At 37.2% G+C, this 21,915-nt stretch overlaps 1 protein-coding gene across 4 annotated transcripts in view; it reads left to right on the top strand.

The window, feature by feature from the left end:
* The window catches only part of LOC134678794 (maternal protein pumilio), a 354,476-nt gene extending 332,847 nt beyond the window's left edge, over positions 1-21,629 (top strand). For 3 of the 4 annotated variants that reach the window (XM_063537489.1, XM_063537487.1, XM_063537490.1), the window contains 6 exons: positions 2,657-2,876; positions 3,192-3,360; positions 4,523-4,681; positions 4,944-5,138; positions 19,557-19,762; positions 19,972-21,629. In XM_063537489.1, the coding sequence (XP_063393559.1) occupies positions 2,657-2,876; positions 3,192-3,360; positions 4,523-4,681; positions 4,944-5,138; positions 19,557-19,762; positions 19,972-20,218 (1,196 nt within the window). In that variant the 3' untranslated portion in view covers positions 20,219-21,629. The remainder of the gene's footprint in view (positions 1-2,656; positions 2,877-3,191; positions 3,361-4,522; positions 4,682-4,943; positions 5,139-19,556; positions 19,763-19,971) is intronic. The other variant, XM_063537488.1, reaches the window with a different exon arrangement.
* The last annotated feature ends 286 nt before the right edge of the window (positions 21,630-21,915 follow it).

Genomic DNA, 21,915 nt, shown 5'->3' with positions numbered 1-21,915 from the left:
TAGGCTTGGAATTTGGTAAAACGATATCTTATAATAAGACAAATAAACGCACTTAAGAAAGGTACCTATAGGTATACTTTAGCCAGGGGTAGTATCACTATAGGATTGCGGCCAGACCCTTTGCTAGTAATACGAGGCTAAAATTGTCCCTGTAGATCTAATAAGTTCCGAGATAAAAGCGTTTCAAAATTTACAATTTCTTCAGACGTTATCTAGTTCGTATCGTCTTTCAATCGTTTAGAGTCATATAGCAGATGGCGCTGGGCCTAACATACGGCGTTGCATGAACAAGAGATTTCCTTTGGCAGGATTGGTCCTTAGGACCCAGGGATGGATTCAAGAAGTGGAGCCACCGTGATTTATGATGTAAATTTTTAGAGGGGTGGGGGGGCTCTCAACTTGATCGTGATAACTGTATCATTTAAGCTACTAGGTCAAGTTTGGTATCGTTTCCGTGTAAATCGGGGGTGCCGAATTCATTTCTGATATCATAATGATACCATTCCGAAGTAAAAACGCATAAAATATGAAAAAAAAATACTTTTTTTTTTTAATTCCTCTTCACGCTTAAACTGCTGAACCAATTTATAGGCCAAGCAATAAGAAGTTATAGAGGGCAATGCTAGGAACACAATTTTTGACCCCGTAACTTTGTTTGGACTAGTTAGGAGGTGAACATATCAAAAGTCCCCGGCCGTAGCCCCGGTGCTGGGGGGTAGAGTGGGGTAAGAAGGTCGAATTTTTCGGTTTTTCATTGATATCTTGGAAACTTTGCGTCTTAGCGACTTGACTACTAAGACAAATCGAAAGCTGATAAAATTAGTTACAAGTTTTATTCAGTCAAGTTTTTCGATATCTTGAACAGTTTTTGAGATACCCGCTCTTGAAAGTTTATTTAGGGCTTTCAATTTTATCTTGATATCTACATTAGTGAAGCTGCTAGGCCGTGTTTGGTATCATTTTTGTATAAATCGGGGGTGCTGAATTCATTTTTGGTATCACACTGACACCATTCCTAAGAAAAAATATATAAACTTTAAACAAATAACTTTTTTTTTAATTCCTCTTCACGCTTAAACCGCTCAACCGATTTAATTGAAATTTAGTATACATATATTTCGAGTCCCAAGACAGGACATAAGATACTTTTTATCTCAATAATCATCCTTTAAAGTTGTGAAATGGAGTATGGGGGGAATTCAACTTCGCCGACGAAACTGAATTCCTGAGATTAATACTGCTTAAGGTAAGGTTTGAAGTCATGTTTGGTATCATTTTCATCTAAATCACAGATGTATACCATCCTAAATTTCATCTAAACCGGTTCAGCGGTTATTGACTCCCCATACAATTTTTCACCCCACTTTTCACACCCTCCAGAGATGCTTTTGGTTATAAAAACTATCATATGTCCTGTGTCGAGACTGAAACTATTTCTATACCAAATTTCAACGAAATTGGTTCAGCAGTTTAAGCGTGAAGAGAAAAATAGAATTTTCAAAATTATATTTTTTTTTAATTTTGGTTTTATTTCGGAATAGTGTCAATGTGATACCATAAATGAATTCAGTACCCCCGATTTATACGAAAATGATACCAAACATGGCCTAACAGCTTCACTGATGTAGATATCAAGATAAAATTAAAATCCCTAAATAAACTTCCAAGGGCGGGTATCTCAAAAACTGTTCATGATATCCAAAAACTTGACGGGATATAACTTGTAACTAATTTTATCAGCTTTCGGTTTGTCTTAGTAGTCATGTCGCTAAGACGCAAAGTTTCCAAGATATCAATGAAAAACAGAAAAATTCGACCTTTTTACCTCCCTCTACCCCCCAGCACCGGGGCTACGGCCGGGGACTTTTGATATGTTCACCTCCTAACTAGTCCAAACAAAGTTACGGAGTCAAAAATTGTGTTCCTAGCATTTCCCTCTACAACGTTTTTTAAGCATTCATTTCCTGACCTATTAGTTAAAATTTGGTACAGAGATAGTTTGAGTCCCAGGGAATAACATAGCATACTTTTAATCTCAATAATCATCCCTTAAGGGCGTGAAAAGGGAGGAGGAAATTTGTATGGGGATTCAATAACCGCTGAACCGATTTAGATAAAATTTGGTATAGAGATAGTTTGAGTCCCAGGGAAGAACATAGGATAGCTTTTATTCCAAAAAAATACCTTAAAAATGAAAGGTAAGGTGTAGGATTGTATAGGAAATCAAATAAACGCTGAACCGATTTCGATGAAATCTATGTTTACATCTTTGATTTAGTTGAAAATGATACTAAACTTGACTTAGAACCTAAACTTAAAGAATTATTAACCTCAAACGTCGCAGACGCTTAAACCCCCCCCCCCCCCCCCCCCCACCTGCATCAAAAATCTGGGTGGCTCTACTTCTTAAATCCATCCTTGGGTCCTAAGGACCAATCCTGCTAAAGGAAATCTCTTGTTCATGTAACGCCGTGGTTGACCTTTTTTTGCTCTGAGCAAACACAACTAATTATGACTAGCGCGTTGAGCGTTGCATAGGCGGTATTCACAATACGCTACGCTAGTTTTTATTTGCGGCACTGGTGTGAAAACTTATAGAAAATCTTCACACTAGCGCCGTAGGATAAGGAAATGTCAATGCATTTTTTCCTAACAGAACTAGTGGGTGGCGGTGTTGGTGTGGGCGTTGGCGGTGTGGGTGGCGTGAGCGGCGTGGGAGTCGGCGGTGTATCAGTGGGCGCTCTGGTTGCGGACAAACCGCCTGCCGGCCGCTCTCGCCTTCTCGAAGACTTCCGAAACAATCGATTTCCTAATTTGCAATTACGGGATCTCGCTAATCACATTGTGGAATTCTCACAAGACCAACACGGTTCTAGGTAATTAGCTTCCCACTGTGACTAAGATCACTGCTAACCATTGGCTTTCATATCGTCGGGTGACAAGCAAAAGTCACTAACACCGTTGAAATTATTGGACTATTGTGTTACAAGTTTAATAAAGTGCATTGTTACTTTACTTTTTTGATAGTACTAAACTTAGTGACTTGCTTGTCACAGTTGTCACCCGACGATATAATATCTGGTTACATTTTCTAAATAACGAAATTATTCGGCGCCAGCTAGTGTATAGCGCTATACTCTAGGTAATTTCACGTATGATGAAAATGTTGATACTTTTGTTTCTTATTGCAGATTCATTCAACAAAAATTAGAAAGGGCAACAGTTCAAGAAAAACAGATGGTGTTCAATGAAATCATTGGAGCTGCCTACAGCCTCATGACTGACGTATTTGGAAATTATGTAATACAAAAATTCTTCGAGTTCGGGACAACAGAACAGAAAACGACATTGGCACAAAAGGTTCGAACGTAGTATTTGTACCTATATTAGAAACAATTGCTTCATAATTCAGATACGTGCATGTGTCCGTAATATATATGTCGGCGGCGTTTCATGATATGCCCAATTTTACGATATGCCGCCGAAATATATATCAACATCGATTAGAACCATATAATAGAAATACAATTGGCTATAACTACTATAATTGTAATTTAGTATCTTACCTATATTTCTAAACAAAGCTTTACATCCAAACCCATGGAATCCAGAAAATAATAAACTTTTTTAAAAGACAATCTTCATCCAAAGTGTACTAGTACCTACTTATTCTGTCCTATGAGACAGGTAAAACAATACTTTTTCTACTACGAAACCTAAATACTTAGACAAAATTAACTAAGTATCTCAGTAGATAAAAAGAGTAAAAAGACCAACACACTTATTATTAATTAAATAGTAGCATGTTGATGTGCGACACGTGATTGGTCGAATTCATTAGTTCATTACATTTGACTAAAGCGTTTCGTAAAAAATCATAATAGTTGAGTCGGGAAACCATAGTGTTAGACTGCGATTACAGTTTGGTATACGAAGTCTTAATTTAACCATTTAAGTCGACTAGTAGAAATAGTAGTTTGTGTTGCAATGGATCAAAATGATATATTTCCGTCAAGGGCGAACATTGAATCATGAATGAAGCGATGGATTCTACAGTAGAATCGCGAACGTAATGAGGGATTCTAAAGTAGAATCCTGAGCGTAATGAGGGATTCAAGTGTTAAAGCCCAAGACGAAATAACTTTGATACCGTGTGACACATACTGCTTTTCACATCAACTATGAGGAAAATAAATAAAATCTTAGTGTTGACACAATCTAATTCTTAAACAGATAACTTAAGCTGAAAAAAAATTGCAAACAGAAAAGTGTTACTTTGATCCCTCCTAGCAGGGAGGAAAAGTGCCACTTTGATCCCTCCTAGCAGGGAAGAAAAAGCTCTTTTCCGAATAGGTAGTGTGAAAAAAATATTTTACGCGCAGCGTGTGGAAATGTCGAAATGGAACTTTTGCTAACCTTACAGAAGTAATACGTTGACTAGTACATAAAAAATGTAGTGTTTGTCATAATTGACATTATGGCAATGTGTACATATGTCCGTTAATGAACATTGGGTACGCAGGTGCGCGGGCATGTGTTAGCGCTGGCGCTGCAGATGTACGGGTGCCGGGTGATCCAGAAGGCGCTCGAGTCCATTCCTGCCGAGCAACAGCAAGAGGTCGTGCGTGAACTCGACGGACACGTTCTAAAATGCGTCAAAGACCAGAACGGAAACCATGTTGTAAGTCATTTAACCTCGAATACCTATCAATGGAAATGCATTATATCAATTTATTGTTCTTATATGTGCCGCTTTAATGACTTGTTGACCTACAGTGAATTTGCATAAGCGATTTTATTGCGAATTGTTTTAACCATGCGAATGTGCTGCTCTGCGAACTGCTGTATTTTAATAACGATATATACGATGAGACATCTGAATGCGTGTTCGATGGCTACAACGAGCACGTTAGGTCAATAGTGCTTATTGTACTTGTGTTCAGGTACAGAAGTGCATCGAGTGCGTGGAGCCGACGGCGCTGCAGTTTATCATCAACGCGTTCTCAGGGCAGGTGTATGCGCTGTCCACACATCCATACGGCTGCCGAGTCATCCAGCGCATCCTCGAGCACTGCACGCCCGAGCAGACCGCTCCAGTGCTGTCCGAGCTGCACGCTCACACCGACCAGCTTATCCAGGTTCGTGCCGTCCTTGTACCGTACCACCACCCCACACCCAACATACACTGCCTCCACATTCACTTTACTATTCTAAGGAATTTGCACACCGTTTTGTTCCTTAGAATTTGTAGGATGCTACTTTTACGAGCGTTCCATGATACGGGCCCGGGCAGTTTTAGAGAAATGTTGCTCCAAGTGAAGCGCGGCGGCGTCGAACTTCCCCCTCCCCCCCCCCCCCCACTAAATGAGAGGTCTTAACGGCTCCCGGTCTGTATCTGCTCAAGACCAGCTAACAATCAACTGTGCCAAGTTTCAGCGCATAGTCTCAAAGTGCAAGGTCCCCATACAACGGTGTGCAGTAACAAACCAGCTACTCTTTCTTTCCGTAAAAAAAATGCTACCGAAAAAATGAAAAATAACATAATGTGGTGGATTTGTGAGCTATAATTTTATACCACTCTCACACTTATCTCTAACATTTATCTCGTCGTATTTATAATGAATTGGGGCCTAAAAGAGAATCGTGCCGCTGTGATTGCATTGCACAAATGTGGGCACTAGCCAAACATGATTTTGAAGTTGCTTGAAAGCCTGAAAATCAACAAACAATTTGTTTATCGCACAATTAATAGATACAATAGTACCCTGAGCTTCGATGACCGCAAGAGAGCTGGAAGACCACGCACCGTTCGGTTCGGACCTCAGCTCTGATAAAGGCAGTGAAGGCGAGAATTGCAAGAAACCCCGTCCGCAAGCATTGTTGGCAATACAGATGTCTGTGAAGAGAAGCTCCCTAAAAAAAGTTATCAATGAAGACCTTGGACTACACGCTTACCGCAGACGAAAAGGTCATTTGCTTAATGGACGATTAAAGACTATGAGGATGGAAAGAAGTCGCGTGCTACTAAAACGGTACGCACAAAATGGCCACCGAAAAATACTATTTACAGATGAAAAAATGTTTACCATCGAAGAATGTTGTAACCGCCAGAATGACAGACTATATGCAAAAAACAGATTGCGGCTGTTCCGAGAGTGCAACGAAGCCATCATCCCTCTTATGTGATGATTTGGCTGGGAGTCTCACACTCAGGGCTAACACAGGTTCATTTTTGTGAAAATGGTGTGAAAGCTGGGGCCAAAGTTTACCAGGAAACCGTTCTCGAACCAATAGTGAAGCCTTTAAGCCACACCTTATTTCAAAACCAGCCGTGGGTCTTTCAACAGGACTCAGCTCCTGCACATAAGGCAAAAACAACTCAAGCCTGGTTTCGAAGGAACAAAATTGACTTTATTGCTCACGAAGACTGGTCCTCTATTCCGGACCTGAACTCGCTGGATTATGCCATATGGCAGGTTATTGAGGAGAAAGCCTGTGCTAAACCCCACACAAATCTGGAGCAAGGTTTCTGAGAGAGCTCGATTAAAGAAAATTACGGCCGGCCGTGTCGTAAAATCTTATAGAGAGCTCGGAAGAAAATTTAAAAATGACGGCTAAACTGTTAAAAAATACCTTAAAGACATGGGCATCGATAAGCGATGTAGAAAAGTTAAGCCCACTGTCTCTGGAAACCAAGAAATCACTCAGAAAGTACCGCTGAGTAAATTAGTCAAAGAAATATTTTACGCTAAAAACAATGTCACTCGCGTTATGGATGACGAGTCATAATAACACGTTAGATGGAAACGAGTGGCAAGGAACACCAATGGTCCAACCGATGAGAACGTGAAATATGTTGAGCATACAAAATTTCCTAAAAAAAATTTTGCTATGCTTGCCATCAGTCGACACGGAATGTCTAAGCCTGTATTCTTCGAGTCAGGTTTAGCTGTGAACGCCGACCGCTACATAGAGCGTTGTTTGCCATTAGTGCGGGATTTCATAAATACGAATCATAGAGGAGAAAATGTAGTGTTTTGGCCAGACTTAGCCTCAAGCCATTATTCCAAAAAACCCTTAGCAAAATGGCGGAGTTAAACATCCCATACGTACCGAAGACATCAAATCCACCGAATGTTCCGCAACTTCGCCCTATAGAAGATTTTTGGGCAAATCTAAAGAGGCGCGTATATTGCAATAATTTTCGTCCCAAAAATGTACAGAGTTTGATTCGAAAAATAAAATCGGAGCTGAATAAAATGCCGACATCTGTGTTTTCGACAGCGATGGACAAAGTACCACAGAACTGCCGTAAAGCATCTCGCATGGGAGTAAACTATTTTTTTTACATTAAGCCTTGATATATACATTATTATAAGAACATAATTATTTTAAAAAATTATGGTGTTTATTTTATTTAAAACAATACCTATTGAACTTTGTCCAAATTTCACTCCGCATACGTTAGGCCCCAATTCATTATAAATACGACGAGATAAATATTATGTGTGGTTTAAAACTATAGCTTACAAATCCACCACATTATGTCATTTTTTTATTTTATATGCTATCCTATGCTACCGAATAGCATTTGTTTTAACGGAAGGAAAGAGGTTGCAAATCGAGTAACAGAACTTAGTACCCAACTAGGTACAATTGTAGCATTGTAGCAGTCATTACATGTATTAAAAATTAAAGATTTTATTGATATGGTTTAACACCCCCTGGCACTGACTAAAATAACCGACTTGGTTTCACATAACATTTCAAAACTTTTTTGTAGTAGAAGAATTGCGTTTTTGATGGGATCTCATCTCTTTTTGTAGGTAGTCCTTTTTTTCGGGTATCACTTCTTGTACGTCAGCTACCTCTTTTATCAAAGCTCATATTCATACTCATGACGCACTATTGGTACTCGTACTCATACAATACTCAATACTCAAGTACAGTCAGCAGCAGATATACCTGAGCGCTCAAGGTGTCCAAGAAAACATATACACTTCAATCGTCACAAAAATAAGGACATCTAAGTTGTCATTTTCACGTAGGTTCGTCACATATATCTTAACTTCTGACTTTTTCTTTAACACATACACCCTTATTTAATCACAATGACAATAACGGTTAGAAAGTCAGTGGTAACTAAGCACTCAAATTCAAGCTGCTGTCATTAAAACCTACACGCACTGCCAATCACCTACGTCAGCAGCCAGGGTGCCACCAGTTGCTAAGCAGTTGTTATTTCAATGGTAACTAAGCATTTATCAACATTTTATCTGTTTAATTTAAAAAAAAAATACTGTAGCAGCTACGAATTGACACCTCCTTTCTTAAAGAAGTATTTTATCGTCAAGTGTCAAACTTAAACAATAAATAAGTAGGTTCTACGAGAATGATTGGTTTTTATTTTAACTGTCATAGGCGGCCGTTCTTCCAAACCGTAGAGCATAATTATACAGTATGTGTCTGACCATGGGGCTTTAATTCCAGGGCTTGATTTTACTCGCTAAACTGAGCTACTTTTACTATGGGACCAACCCTAAAATCGGGGATTTTTTTTTGGCTTTTCCATAGAAAACGTCGACATCTGATCAGCAAAACTGTATGAAAAAGTAGAATTTTTTTCGGGATTTCGGGGTTGGTGCCATAATAAAAGTAGCTCAGTTTAGCGAGTAGAATCGAGCCCTGGATTTAAAGCCCCATGGTCAGTAACATATATATTTCTAAAATTCGATGCTCCGAATCGATCAAAGAACGAAGGAGAAAATAATTGAATTGAAACGTTACACGTTCACTGTCCCAATCTGATCTGTAAACCTCATGCCTTTGTAATTGAGGCTAGCCGTGGCCCCACGTGAGGACTTGAGGAGCACGGGCAGCAAAGGATTTAAATATATAACTATGACTCCTCTCTTTATTTTGTTGGTTGGACTCATGACCCGCAAGAAGAGTGCCTCCTCTCTATAGATGTATGCGATAAAAACATCACTGCCATGCATACCTATACGTAATATGCTAACTGTTGACCATAGTTGTTGAAGCGTGTGTATTTTGGCGGTTCCGTGGGAATCTACCGAATCCTACACCAGAGCAAGTGACGCCGCAACAGAAAACTTCGTCACGAAAATGATTTTTTAGTATTTAACATTTTTATTATTGTACCTATATATATATGTTAGTTTGTAAGGTATGTATCTATGGGCCTTTGTAGCCTGAAAATAAAGGTATCGTCTTGGGTCGTCCCATTCGTTTTTCGTCAAGTTCTTAAATTAGTCCTATTCTGCTTTCGTCACTCATTCTACATTCGTCACAATCGTCGGTGGCTTTCAATGTAAAATGAGTGACGAAAGCAGAATTAAGAACTTGACGAAAAACGAAAGGGACGACCCAAGACGATACCGAAATAAATGCTTTGATTTGATAGTAAGGACGAATTTTGTTTTTACAACTTAGCAGAAAGGATAGAGTATACGGAGTTATATATATTATATTATATATATCTTTGAATTTATTGTTATTTACTAGAGTCTGGCTACTGAAATTTTACCCAAATGTTTGGCGGGTAATTCAAAAAAATCTTAGGCTGGTTACACTATGTGTAATAGGAATTATAGTTTTGATACTAAAAAATATTTTTGATTTTCTGTGCATACTTATACTACCCAAGGATATAAGTTAAATATACGTTGACGTGCACTCAAAGTCAGCTCACATATTTTCTACCACTATGTAAAGTACAGTCAACGATAAACACATATGTTAACACTTTCTCACCATATAGTCCTTATACCATTGTAACAAGGCAAAAAATGAAATGTAGTGTAAATAAGACCTAGCTCGATAATACCGTAATATTAATCCATCACCAAAAAAATACATAAGTACTATGCTAAATGCTAAGTATCAAAATATTTATAGCGCACCAACCTTCTAATTTGTTTACATTTGTTTAGGAGTTGTAAACATTGCAGTTTTTCGTTATACAACGCTACACGTTGACTTCGTACATTGTCGTAATTATTTACGAGCTTTAATTAGTATTTTATACAATCGTGATATAATACAGAGCTTTTCAGTCGAGTACCGTGTTTAGGCAACGAAGCTTGTTGAGTTGCCTAAGTAAGGTACGAGATTTAAAAGCTTGATTATATCACTATGGGGCCATCCATTAATTACATCACACGTTTAGGGGGAGGGAGGGGGTCAACAAAATGTGACATATTGTGACATGGGGGAGGGGGGTGACACAAACTTTGTGACGTCACTTTAACTTCATCAGTAACCGAAAATTTATTTAAATTATTTTATTCGCTGTACATTTAAATAACAAGTTTTTAAAACGATAATAGTTTTTATTCGTTTAATTTTCGTCAAAAATATTTTGATAAAATATTAATAATACTTAGGTACTTACTTAATTCGATTTGGCGATTTCGTAGAAAAAATGTGACGTCACACTAGGGGGGAGGGGTTTGCCAAATGTGACCAAGTGTGACAAGGAGGGGGGGGAGGGGTCAAAAAACCTAGAAATTCGTGTGACGTAACAATGGATGACCCCTATTGTATACAATACTTTTTCTACAAGTCAACAAAAATAACACTTTAAACTAGTAGAATCATATAAACAAACCAAACCAAAAGTATACAGTGAAGATACGCGACCAGCCGCGATACCTTTGTACTGGTACGCGACCCGGCCGCCGCGCCCCGCGCCCCACGGCGGATTGGTCAACGACACCTTCTCGTAACTCATGAGGCCCTGGTACTTGCTCCTTGCTAAATTCAATTTTTAAACAGTTTTTTTCTCGATTTTAGCCACCGTAGCCTATGGAGACTAACAAGTAACGCTAAGCGGTTTTCGTAGTCTATGGATGTTCCTATATTAAGGGTGTCACATGCGCGTTTCTGACTTATGAAGCAATTGTTCCTACAATACAACCTAAAATAAATAATTAATTTGAGCTGTGGTTTTGTTTCGTCCTCTTGACCGCGGCGAGCTGTGATTGGTCAATTTCATTATAGTTGACTAAACTGTATCGTAATGAATATTATAGTTGAGTTGAGAGCCCATACATTAAAAGTACCCAAAGAAGTTTGGTATAAGAAATCTTAATTCAAGAATTAAAGTCGACGAGTAGAAAATAGTACATTATTGTCGAGGCTCGGAAGTAGCTACTTGCAGGCTGAGGATTCGTTTTAAACGGACGACCTTGGGAGTCCGTTTAATTGAATCCGAAGCCAGCAAGTAGCCTTCCAGCCGAGTCAGATATAGTGCTTTTCTCAAAAATGGTGCAAGAAATATAAATATCATAGAAATATTTTACAAAAGCAACGTTCTTACATATATATTTTGACAGAAAAAAACCCTTGCCGCCTTATTATTTTTTTTAATAAAAAACTAGAAGTGTATTTTTCTGCCAAAAATACGCCAACCTATTTGAGACATCTAAATAGTCGCGGTACTATTCATCTGTTTGGCTGTTTAATGGGCCTGTGCCTTCATTTGATATGGTAATTTCAACTTTTAAAAAGTTTGGAACTCGACAAATTTGTATGCAACATTGCAGTCCCAAAATCGAGACTGCAATGTTTATAACTTTTTAATTTTTGTCTGACCATAAACTACGCGCTTCGCGACCAATTTTTTAGACGGCAAAGTCGACTTTGCCGTCCATTTTTGAGAAATAGTACATTATTGTCGAGGCTCGGAAGTAGCTACTTGCAGGCTGAGGATTCGTTTTAAACGGACGACCTTGGGAGTCCGTTTAATTGAATCCGAAGCCAGCAAGTAGCCTTCCAGCCGAGTCATATATAGTGCTTTTCTCAAAAATGGTGCAAGAAATATAAATATCATAGAAATATTTTACAAAAGCAACATTTTTACGTTATATATTTTCACAGAAAAAAGCCCTTGCCGCCTTTTATTTTTTTTTATAAAAAAATAGAAGTGTATTTTTCTGCCGAAAATACGCCAACCTATTTGAGACAACTAAATAGTCGCGGTACTAATCATCTGTTTGGCTGTTTGATGGGCCTGTGCCTTCATTTGATATGGCCATTTCAACTTTTAAAAAGTTTGGAACTCGACAAATAATGAAATTTGTATGCAACATTGCAGTCCCAAAATCGAGACTGCAATGTTTTTAACTTTTTAATTTTTGATTGACCATAAACTACCCGCTTCGCGACCTATTTTTTAGACGGCAAAGTCGACTTTGCCGTCCATTTTTGAGAAAAATAGTTTACGAACCTCACTCAGTATAGACATTATTAATAATTATTTAAAATGAACCCCTTATAAACCGCAAACAATTTGAATGAATGACATAAATTGACAATTGACTTTTAGCTTTCTTTTCAAAACATAGACAATTGGTGATACAACAACGAAATAACAGTCAACAATTTTTGGCTAGCCAGACTCTATAACCTAGCAGTAAACATCAAATGGCATTCCGCACAGGAGTAATCTAAGGAACGCCCACTGCGGGTTCAAACCTACAACGACCTGTTAGAAAGTCGTACATACGCTACATGTGACAAATCTTCAAAAATTATATAAACTAATGCGAAATTAACATAAAACCAGAAGACACAAATTAATAATAGAAATGAAACCCAAAAAAAAAGCTGTAATCTCTAGGTGCGTGCGACTGAGATTTGAACCCGCAGTCTCTGCTTTGAAAAGCAAACGCCTGTTACTGAGACCACAACGTGCCTTGACAATTGGGTCTAAATTCGGCTTCAGTTAGCTTTCGCTATGTGTCATTCGTTTTGACGATTCTGCTAAAAGAAATAGTTTGCAGTAAAGTAAGTTGACCGAGAGGCCCCTGTCAAATGATAGTCAAATGGTTGAAGAGCAAAATGTTGTTGTTGTTGTTGATCTTTCGTTCAATATTCGACCATACTTGTATGCTTTAAAGTCTATTTTTCCATATTGTTCAGATATATTTGACACGTTGACCGCTTAGACACCAGTGGTTTTTTGACAGCTAAGCTATCAATGACTTGTTGTAAGTGTAGAAATTAATGAATAGCGACTGTTAAGATATTTGTGACACGTTAAGCGCTCACAAGTAAATACTATCGTGACAGCCAACAACTTTTTGACAGTTTAAACGTTTACCTCTCTTTGAGCACCTGGAGTGTATAGCGACTTCTGCTGCTGACTGTACCCATCTTACAACCAGAGATGTGACTTATTTGAAATACTTGTATTTAAAATGCAAATACAAAATGCAAAATACCTATTTTGTATTTTGTATTTAAATACCTTTTGAAGAAAACTATTTTGTATTTTATTTGAAATAGTTTTTGGGACCTATTTTCTATTTTCAAAATACAAAATACTTTATAGTAGGTAGGTAATGTAGGTAGGAGTTACAATCTCTTCTGATGTTACAATCCTGGCAACTCTCTCATTCTTTTAACATGGAACTGTTGAATCTGTTTAGTAACATCGCACATGACCACAAGCGTAGCGAGTGGTTAAAAAAGTGGAATCTTGAGTGTTGCGAGGGTTTCAAGGCACGAGAGGATAACAAACTTTTCTGCCCTGGTGAAACACAAACGAGACGTTTTCATCACACTAACGAGCTGTAAAACATTACAAATTAATGCTTTAAAAGTTGGCCGTTAAAAACCATCATCCATACCTACATCCTACCGGTTAATATGAGCAAACAACTAGAAATTTGCACTTTAGATACAGGATTGATTTCAAAGAATAAAGAGAGTCTGTTCAACTCGGAAATTCCGAGTGTTACTTTTTAATTCAGACTAGGTATTCACTACTCAGAGTACCTTTTATCGCAAAGTATTTGTATTTTTAAAAAGTATTTTTAAAATACCTATTTCGTATTTTGTATTTAAATACAAATTCAAAAACTATTTTGTATTTTGCATTTGAAATAGTATTATCAAGGAAGTATTTGTATTTTGTATTTAAATACTTTTTATAAAGTATTTTTCACATCTCTGCTTACAACTCCCACACCGTACCTGCACTCATACCTATGCCATGTTCATATGCTTACCATACTCATAGCCATACCATACCTACTCGTACTATACACATATAACTACTACATATCGTAGGGTGACAAGCAAAAGTCACTAAGTACCACCACAAGTTCATAGCCATAGTGAACCATATTAGTACTAAAAGAAGGTCGATTTTTGTTTGAATATTTTTTAGTAATTAGTGACTTTTGCTTGTCACCTGACGATATACACATCTTCATACTCACATCGTACATAACAGATATTTACTTTACCTACTATTTGTTGTAACTGCAACAGTAACTTTGTAATACCACATATTTATATGGGAAAACAAACTTACTTATGCAGTTCTCAAATGTTTAAAACGTTACTGATATTGCAATATTTTTAGGTTTTCTATGGTTTGATAAGCTGAAAACTACTTATGTTTAAAATTTGAAGCTTGTTGGTATTCTAGAAGTACCTTAGAATTGTGATGATCGTGAGTGAGTGTGTCAGTGTCGAAACTAAGGAACTTTGACGTACAATAATTCTTAAACTACAAGTTCAAATTGAATGTTTTTGAGAATATATCTAAAGCATTTTAAGCCCTATATGTCACTGAAAATTCAGGGTTCTAGCTTTAGCCAGAACAAAATTGACGGAAAAGGATGGTACGGCCGTGCCGTCTTTGTTTTGCTCGACTTGGTACAGATACATGATACAGTCCTACGTAAAAAGCATAAAATGATTTAATATATTGGGCTATTTTGGGTTTTACAAAAAAACCGGTTCCGAGCCCTGATCCTCATTCCTTTATAAGATATACCATATCATGGATGACCAGATTTTTTCCTGTCCATACTTTATATGTATTTTTGAAATGGTCTTTTCACTAGCTTTTATTTGGTACCCATATTTCCATAGTAAGAAAATAACCATTCCCCTCCCTTTTATTCTTTAGCGGGCGCGATGTCCATGTATTTGGCACGCCCCACAACCCAAACGGCTGGACGGTTTTCGACGGTTTATTCCCACTAGTTACCACCGAGTTGTTACCAGTGGTAACTTGTGGGAATATTTTTCCCACCTTTTACCACTGGTAAACCGAGTTAGTGGTAACTACTGGAACCAAACCAAATTACTACCAAAATATTGTTAGAGGTCAATACTAATAAAGACAGTTTAAATATAGACTGCTTTAATTAATAAATTAAAAGTCGATTAGTATTTCAGAAAATCGCCTTAAAATATTAAAAACAGTGCAAAACTTAAATTTTGTGTAAGGATAAAGTGAATCGTCCATTTAGAATCTATTGTATTGTAGTTCGGGCGATTTTCCGCAACTCGACGTCTTGCGCCTATTTTGCGTGATCCAAATTTTGGCTTATTTTTCAAGTGATTTTATCAATTCAAGTTTGTATAAATTGTAGTTTGTATTAATAGTATTTTTGATCATTTTCAAGTAGGGTTTGAAATCCGAATATACAGATATTAAAAATATTCGAATATCCGCCAATAATAATATCCGAAAATATTCGGATAATCCAACTCAAAATATCCGAATAAACGGATATTTTAGATAACACTGAAAGAACGTTTTTAACTATGTTTTAATACAAAGACGTTACCCCAACCACTAAATCATTACTGTAATAGCTAAAATAATATTATTATTAAAACCGTACTTTTTACTTACAGTTTATAACTGGATTAACTGGTGCATAGTAGGGGGTCATCCATTAATTACGTCACACGAATTTCTAGGTTTTTTGACCCCTCCCCCCCTTCTTGTCACACTTGGTCACATTTGGCAAACCCATAAAAAAATGTATGAGTGCCTATTTTGCTAAAAATATTTTTTTTTTGGAAAATAAATATTTTGTAGAACGTGGCGGTGATGAATTCCATATAAATTACCTATCTCACCCTTATATTATACCTAAGAACTGATGTAAAATTATAAAATTTTGAAAGGCTTTATCTCGGAAAATATTAAATGTACAGAGACAATTCTTGTGTCTTATTGTAGCAAATTTAGTCTACTTTAAAAACCAGTATCAATAAGATATCTTTAATTTGTTATACATATAAAGTGTCATTATATGTATAACAAATTAAAGATATCTTATTGATACTGTTTTAACATCCCTGGCACTGATTAAAATAACCGACTTGGTTTCACATTACATCTCAAAACTTTTTTGTAGTAGAAGTGTTGCGAGACTTGCACCTTTTTACATGTAATGTTTTTGATGGGATTCGAATTATCCGAATAAGAAAATCGGACGGATATTGCAAACCCTATTTTCAAGGCGGTTACATGAAATACAATTCACCTCGTAAATTATTATATTATTAATATAAAAAACACCCTGTACATGAACAGTTTTTAGTTTAGTTTTTAATTTTTATTATATGTAGTTCGTTTTTTTTAGCATTAGAAATAAGGTAAACAACATTGATGTGTCTTTTAATTGAACAACACATTTTCAAAATAAGTTACGGCAAATATGTAACAATTATGAATCTAATACGATTATTTATATTCTTCTGCTTTCATAAGCAATAGTTACTGAATTTTAAAAAGCGTTTTTATATGAAAAGACATTTCAAGATCGCTTACCTTCTTTCAAGTTCTTTCTAATGCTAAAAAAAACGAACTATAGAATTGAACTCTAACCAAATTTTGGTGCTAACTACTGGGAATATAAAATCGCACCTTTTACCAGTGGTAATAACTGGGAAAAATATTTCCCTACCACTTACTCGGTTTTGTGGTAACTACTGGGAATTTTCTTCCCAGTAGTTACCACGCCGATAACATCTTGGTGCTAACTAGTGGGAATAACCCTTTTCGACGTATGAGGTATGATTGCATTGGTCAGAATTGTGGTAGAGGCTATATAAATTTTGAAAATGGCGCTCGTTAATAAAAACAGGGAGGGAGGATTGATATTTTTTTCTTCTTACTACTAATCCATTCACCCATTTTCAAATTAGAGCAGTTCTAACAAGGAAAGGTATCCAACTGGTCAGCTCCGATTTGATTTATTTTTATATATGTTATAGAGTAGTCTAAAATAACAGACGCGTTTTTTTTTAGCTGCCCATACTCAACTTACTGGAAGGCCTTGGCCTCCAAAGTACTGAAAAGTGACAAAACGCTCTAAATTGTTTAGAGAGTTTTGTTCAAGCTTATTGCTAGATAATTACTGATATAAATATAAGTTGGAGAACATGAAAAAATAATGGACACGTGTTTTGCTATTTCGGCTCAAATTCATATTTTACAAAAAAACACACTTCAAAGTTTCATAAAAAAAATACGTGTCTGTTATTTAGACTACTCTATAACATATATAAAAATAAATAAAATCGGAGCTGACCAGTTGGGTACCCTTCCTTGTAAATCAACTTGGATTTCTAGTAGACGTTTCGAGAAAAGGCCAGGCTAATAACATAGTTAGTATTGAAATTCAAGGGCCGGCGTTACTAAACGAGACCATGTCAAGTAATGTAGACAGGCCTGACTTTTTTTAAATATTAAATCATAGTATAAAAATAAAGGAGTAGAAAAAAATATTTTGTTATATTATTCTACCTTAAAACTAGCGCTATTTTCACTTACAATACTAGGCAAAGCTCTGCGTAAGCACTCTCCACTAGCACATACAGTAAACAAACCTTATAGACATCATCAATGACACATCATGCGTCCCACATGGCCTACCGTGAAACACGCCAATCGAAAGTTCGGTTTCTGCCTCTCTATCACTCTTGCTTATTCGGTCGATAGGGAGGCAGATAAAGATAATTTGATTTTCGCGTTTCGCGGTAGGCCACCTGTAAACAAATCGCCTTGGTGCATCAATCTCATAGTGAAAACTTGTCAAAAAACTGTTTAAGGCCTGGTAGGTATGTATAAGATACTCTATGGTTTACTAAACAAATTAGTGCTGCACTCTGGCGGCAGAACATTGCAGTAATACTCCCTATTGTGTTTTATTAAAATAATTAACTTAATTTGCGACTGTAAGAGTGTTATTGTATGAAATGAGTTAATGTGATTTATAAAAATAAGTGATAATGATAAAACCAGCAAAGACTCTTCTCGTACGACTAGTAATGTACACCTTACAAAGGTACTGGTACTAGACTAGTAAGGTGCCGTTCTCTAAATTTTCCCGAGAACAGATAAATGTATCGGAAACGTTCTTGGATATTCTCGGAAATGTTCCCTGAGTCCTGTGTTCTGTTTCCTGAGTGTGTTCCCTTTCGTCACAAAAGCGATGAATTTTTTTTGTTTAATAGCTTATACTTCGTTTTTTTTAGCATTAGAAATAAGGTAAACAATCTTGACGTGTCTTTTAATTGAAAAACACATTTTAAAAATAAGTTACGGCAAATATGTAACAATTATGAATCTAATACGATCATTTATGTTCTTCTGCTTTCATAAGTAATAGTTTTTGATTATTAAAAAGCGTTTTTCAATTAAAAGACATGTCAAGATCGCTTACCTTCTTGCAAGTTCTTTCTAATGCTAAAAAAAACGAACTATAGTGCATGAGATAAGATAAATACCATGGAAGCTTAAAAGCAAATATTTGTCACATTTCATAGCAATATAAAAGATAATACTAATTGATAGAAAAAAACAGGAAAAAAAAATGCCCAAACAAATTATTTGAGGCAAAAGGTATTAAACTGAACAAAAGTAAATATGTCATGCATAAAAAAAAGGCTGTTCATAACTTATTTATGCTAATAAGAGAACGTTGTCGAGAAAGTTGGAAATTTTCCTGAAGCTAGTTCGGAAACGAATTCTCAGAAACGAGAACGTTTTCATCGGCACATCACTAATACTAGACGTATCACCTCCAGTAGATTGAGCAGCTAAAAAGCAACAAACTTGACCCCCCAATCTATGTCTGGCCAAAAATGTATAGTTAATCCAATCTTAATTGGCCTGATGACAAATTTTGAAAGCCCATTAATATTGTCGGTACACTTGTCCCGAAAATACAAAATATTTCAGCTATAGTCATGAATTTTATCATAAACAATTGCACTTTTTTATACCTACTTTAAATTTCACTCGTCAGCGTCCCGGCGTCCGTTTGTGACGTCACTCCTAAGCGCTAATGCAGTGATGTGAGTGATGTAGGAAAGAAATATGAAAAATAATCGACCAATTTATCGTGATTGATATATCGTTTATACGTCATACGTAAGAAACGAAATTCTTTTGAAGGATGAATGGTGCATTTATATTTTAATCTTATGATACTGTTTTTCGTTGATTATTCTAATAATTTTACTTTGATTTAAGTATCGCCAAGTCGAGTCGAATGGATTGTACCGGAAATTTCAAAAAGGTGCATCACTAGGTTGTCTATGCTGTTCAATGAAAAATATCATGAAAACGTCAATCTTTTTTTTTATCACGCCACGCACGGTATTGCCACATCAACATTTTAGGAAATAGTAATAGTTAGGTAGTTTTATGGTCTTTGTATCGACTAATATGTACTAAAATAATAAGCAGGCAGTTGTGTGTGTCATTTCAGGATCAGTATGGCAACTATGTAGTGCAACACGTGCTAGAGCACGGCGCAGCGGAGGACCGGTCGCGGCTGGTGGCGGCGGTGCGCGGCAAGGTGCTGCAGCTCTCTCAGCACAAGTTCGCCTCCAACGTCGTCGAGAAGTGCGTCACGCACGCTACGCGCAATGAACGCGCGCTCCTCATTGATGAACTCTGTGGATTCAATGATAAGTCAGTATCTGCATTGCTTACTTAACCTACATTACGCAAATCAAACTGTCCTTGATGAGGTGCTGGAATTAACTGCTTCATTCATTTACTTATATTTACACAATGTGCGTCTTCATCATCAAGGAATGGGTTTGATTTGATATAATATAGTCATATTTATACAATTCCTTTCGATCGATTCTTAGTTCGGTCTGTAATATTGATCGCAGTCGTGCGTTTTTCAGTGCCCTTCACGTGATGATGAAGGATCAATATGCCAACTACGTGGTACAGAAAATGATCGACGTAGCGGAACCTACGCAGCGTAAAGTTCTAATGCACAAGATACGCCCACACATCGGTTCGCTGCGCAAGTATACCTACGGGAAACACATTATTGCCAAATTGGAGAAATTCTTTATGAAAGCGCCGGAGCTAGGACCTATCGGCCCGCCGCCTCCAAACCCTGTCCTGTAGTATGTGTAAAGTATTAACGTCCGCGGGCTCAAGCTGATGCGACGGCGCGGGTGTCCCCGCCTATTATAAATTTTGTGAATATTGAGATTGTACATTTGTAACTAAGAGCTCGCCGCTTCGTCGTCCACCGTTCACCGGCATTATCACGCCGCCCGCTGCGACCCTCTCCTAGAATAAGTAGCGGAATACAACAGCCGCATAAAATCTGATTAGGTATTAATATTGTCGTGCACCGCGTCGTGTCTGTGTATGGTAAGCTCGTGAAGTACCTATAATTATTGTGTTAGTCGTATTGTTGTGTTGTGAGAGGCGACGGCGACGGCACCGGCGGACGCGCCCGGGGCGCGGGGCGCGGGTGGCTTCAGCGCAGGCGTGAGGCGCCCTCTGTACATACCGTAGCAGCAGACTGATGTAAAGAATGATACGATTACTGTAACAATAGTTGTACAGCGTTGACGCCGACTCTGGTGCTCGGCCGTCGCGTCACTGTGGCGTAGTTTTATTGCGTTTCTAGCTCTTAAGTGTTCTAGTATTATTCGTTGTTCGTATGATCTATGTATAAATATTTGATCGTCTCTCATTCTCGTGTAATTTATGAATCGAAGGAAAACAGTGGTCACAAGGACCGATATGTTTTCGTAATTTAGCTCGTTGTAGAATAACTATTAGCTGGGCTAGGGGACCTTGAATCTTCGAGTGATTGAGAAATGCCGCAGGCAGTTCTAGACAATCGGCACTATAGCCGTGATTCTATTTTATAATTGTAATTTATGTAATTTTGTAATGTATTTTCAAGTCAAGCTCTCGTTTAAGTTAAACCCGGCTTTTAAATCATACTTATCGAATATTGTTTAATGCTGGAATGTATAGTTACTTTAATTTTGTGAAAATGATATTTTTGTATATTTTTATGTAACTAATTTAAGTTATTTAGTTATGTAATTAGCCTTGTCGGAAGCTGGAAGGAGACGGCTCTCGCCGGGAGCGAAGGCCGTCCGCGGACGTGCCGCGCTCTCTTAGCTAGGTTATAGTGATGATTGTAAAGTCCTGTACTGTACTGATAGTTGTAGTTCCGAGGTCTACCTTGCCGGATGCACGTCACATGCGTAGCTGCTCCTCATTCCCCTGTGTAATTAATTTTATAGGAAGCCTAGTTTCCTATGACACCTCAGATTTTTTACATTTAGAGGTAACTAAAAATTATTGTATATGGCTGTACAAAAATGATTACAAATGATTTGTAAAACCTGTATGTGATGGAATAAGGCGGAACGTCAAGAGTGGCGAGGTGAAACTGATCGCGGCTCCCGCCGTTCCGCTTTGTAGGTTGTACTAGATAACATTTATATGATGATCCATCTATTTAGACATTAATTATAATAAAGCATTTCTGTAATAATATTACAAAGTATATGTTGTTTTATTATTTAATGAGCTACTAAGGGGCAAAAACCTCTTTTCGTTAGTAATAAAGTCACAGATCTAGAATGTACCTACGTAGTAATTTAAGGTGTAGGTACTTCCGTTTGAGCCAAATACCTTTTGCCAAATTTCACTTGCCAACAAACTTATCGCAGTGATTTCATTTCCCATATGAGTTTTTCGCAAATTTACACGGGTTATTCGCGGACGGTCTAGAACGCAAAATCACTAGTGTAGCATTTTGCCTATATACGAGTAGCTCTTAGTGTAACGTA

The sequence above is a fragment of the Cydia fagiglandana genome, chromosome Z, assembly GCF_963556715.1.
Source record: "Cydia fagiglandana chromosome Z, ilCydFagi1.1, whole genome shotgun sequence".
Lineage (NCBI taxonomy): Eukaryota > Metazoa > Arthropoda > Insecta > Lepidoptera > Tortricidae > Cydia > Cydia fagiglandana.
This window is presented reverse-complemented; position numbering and strand designations above follow the sequence as displayed.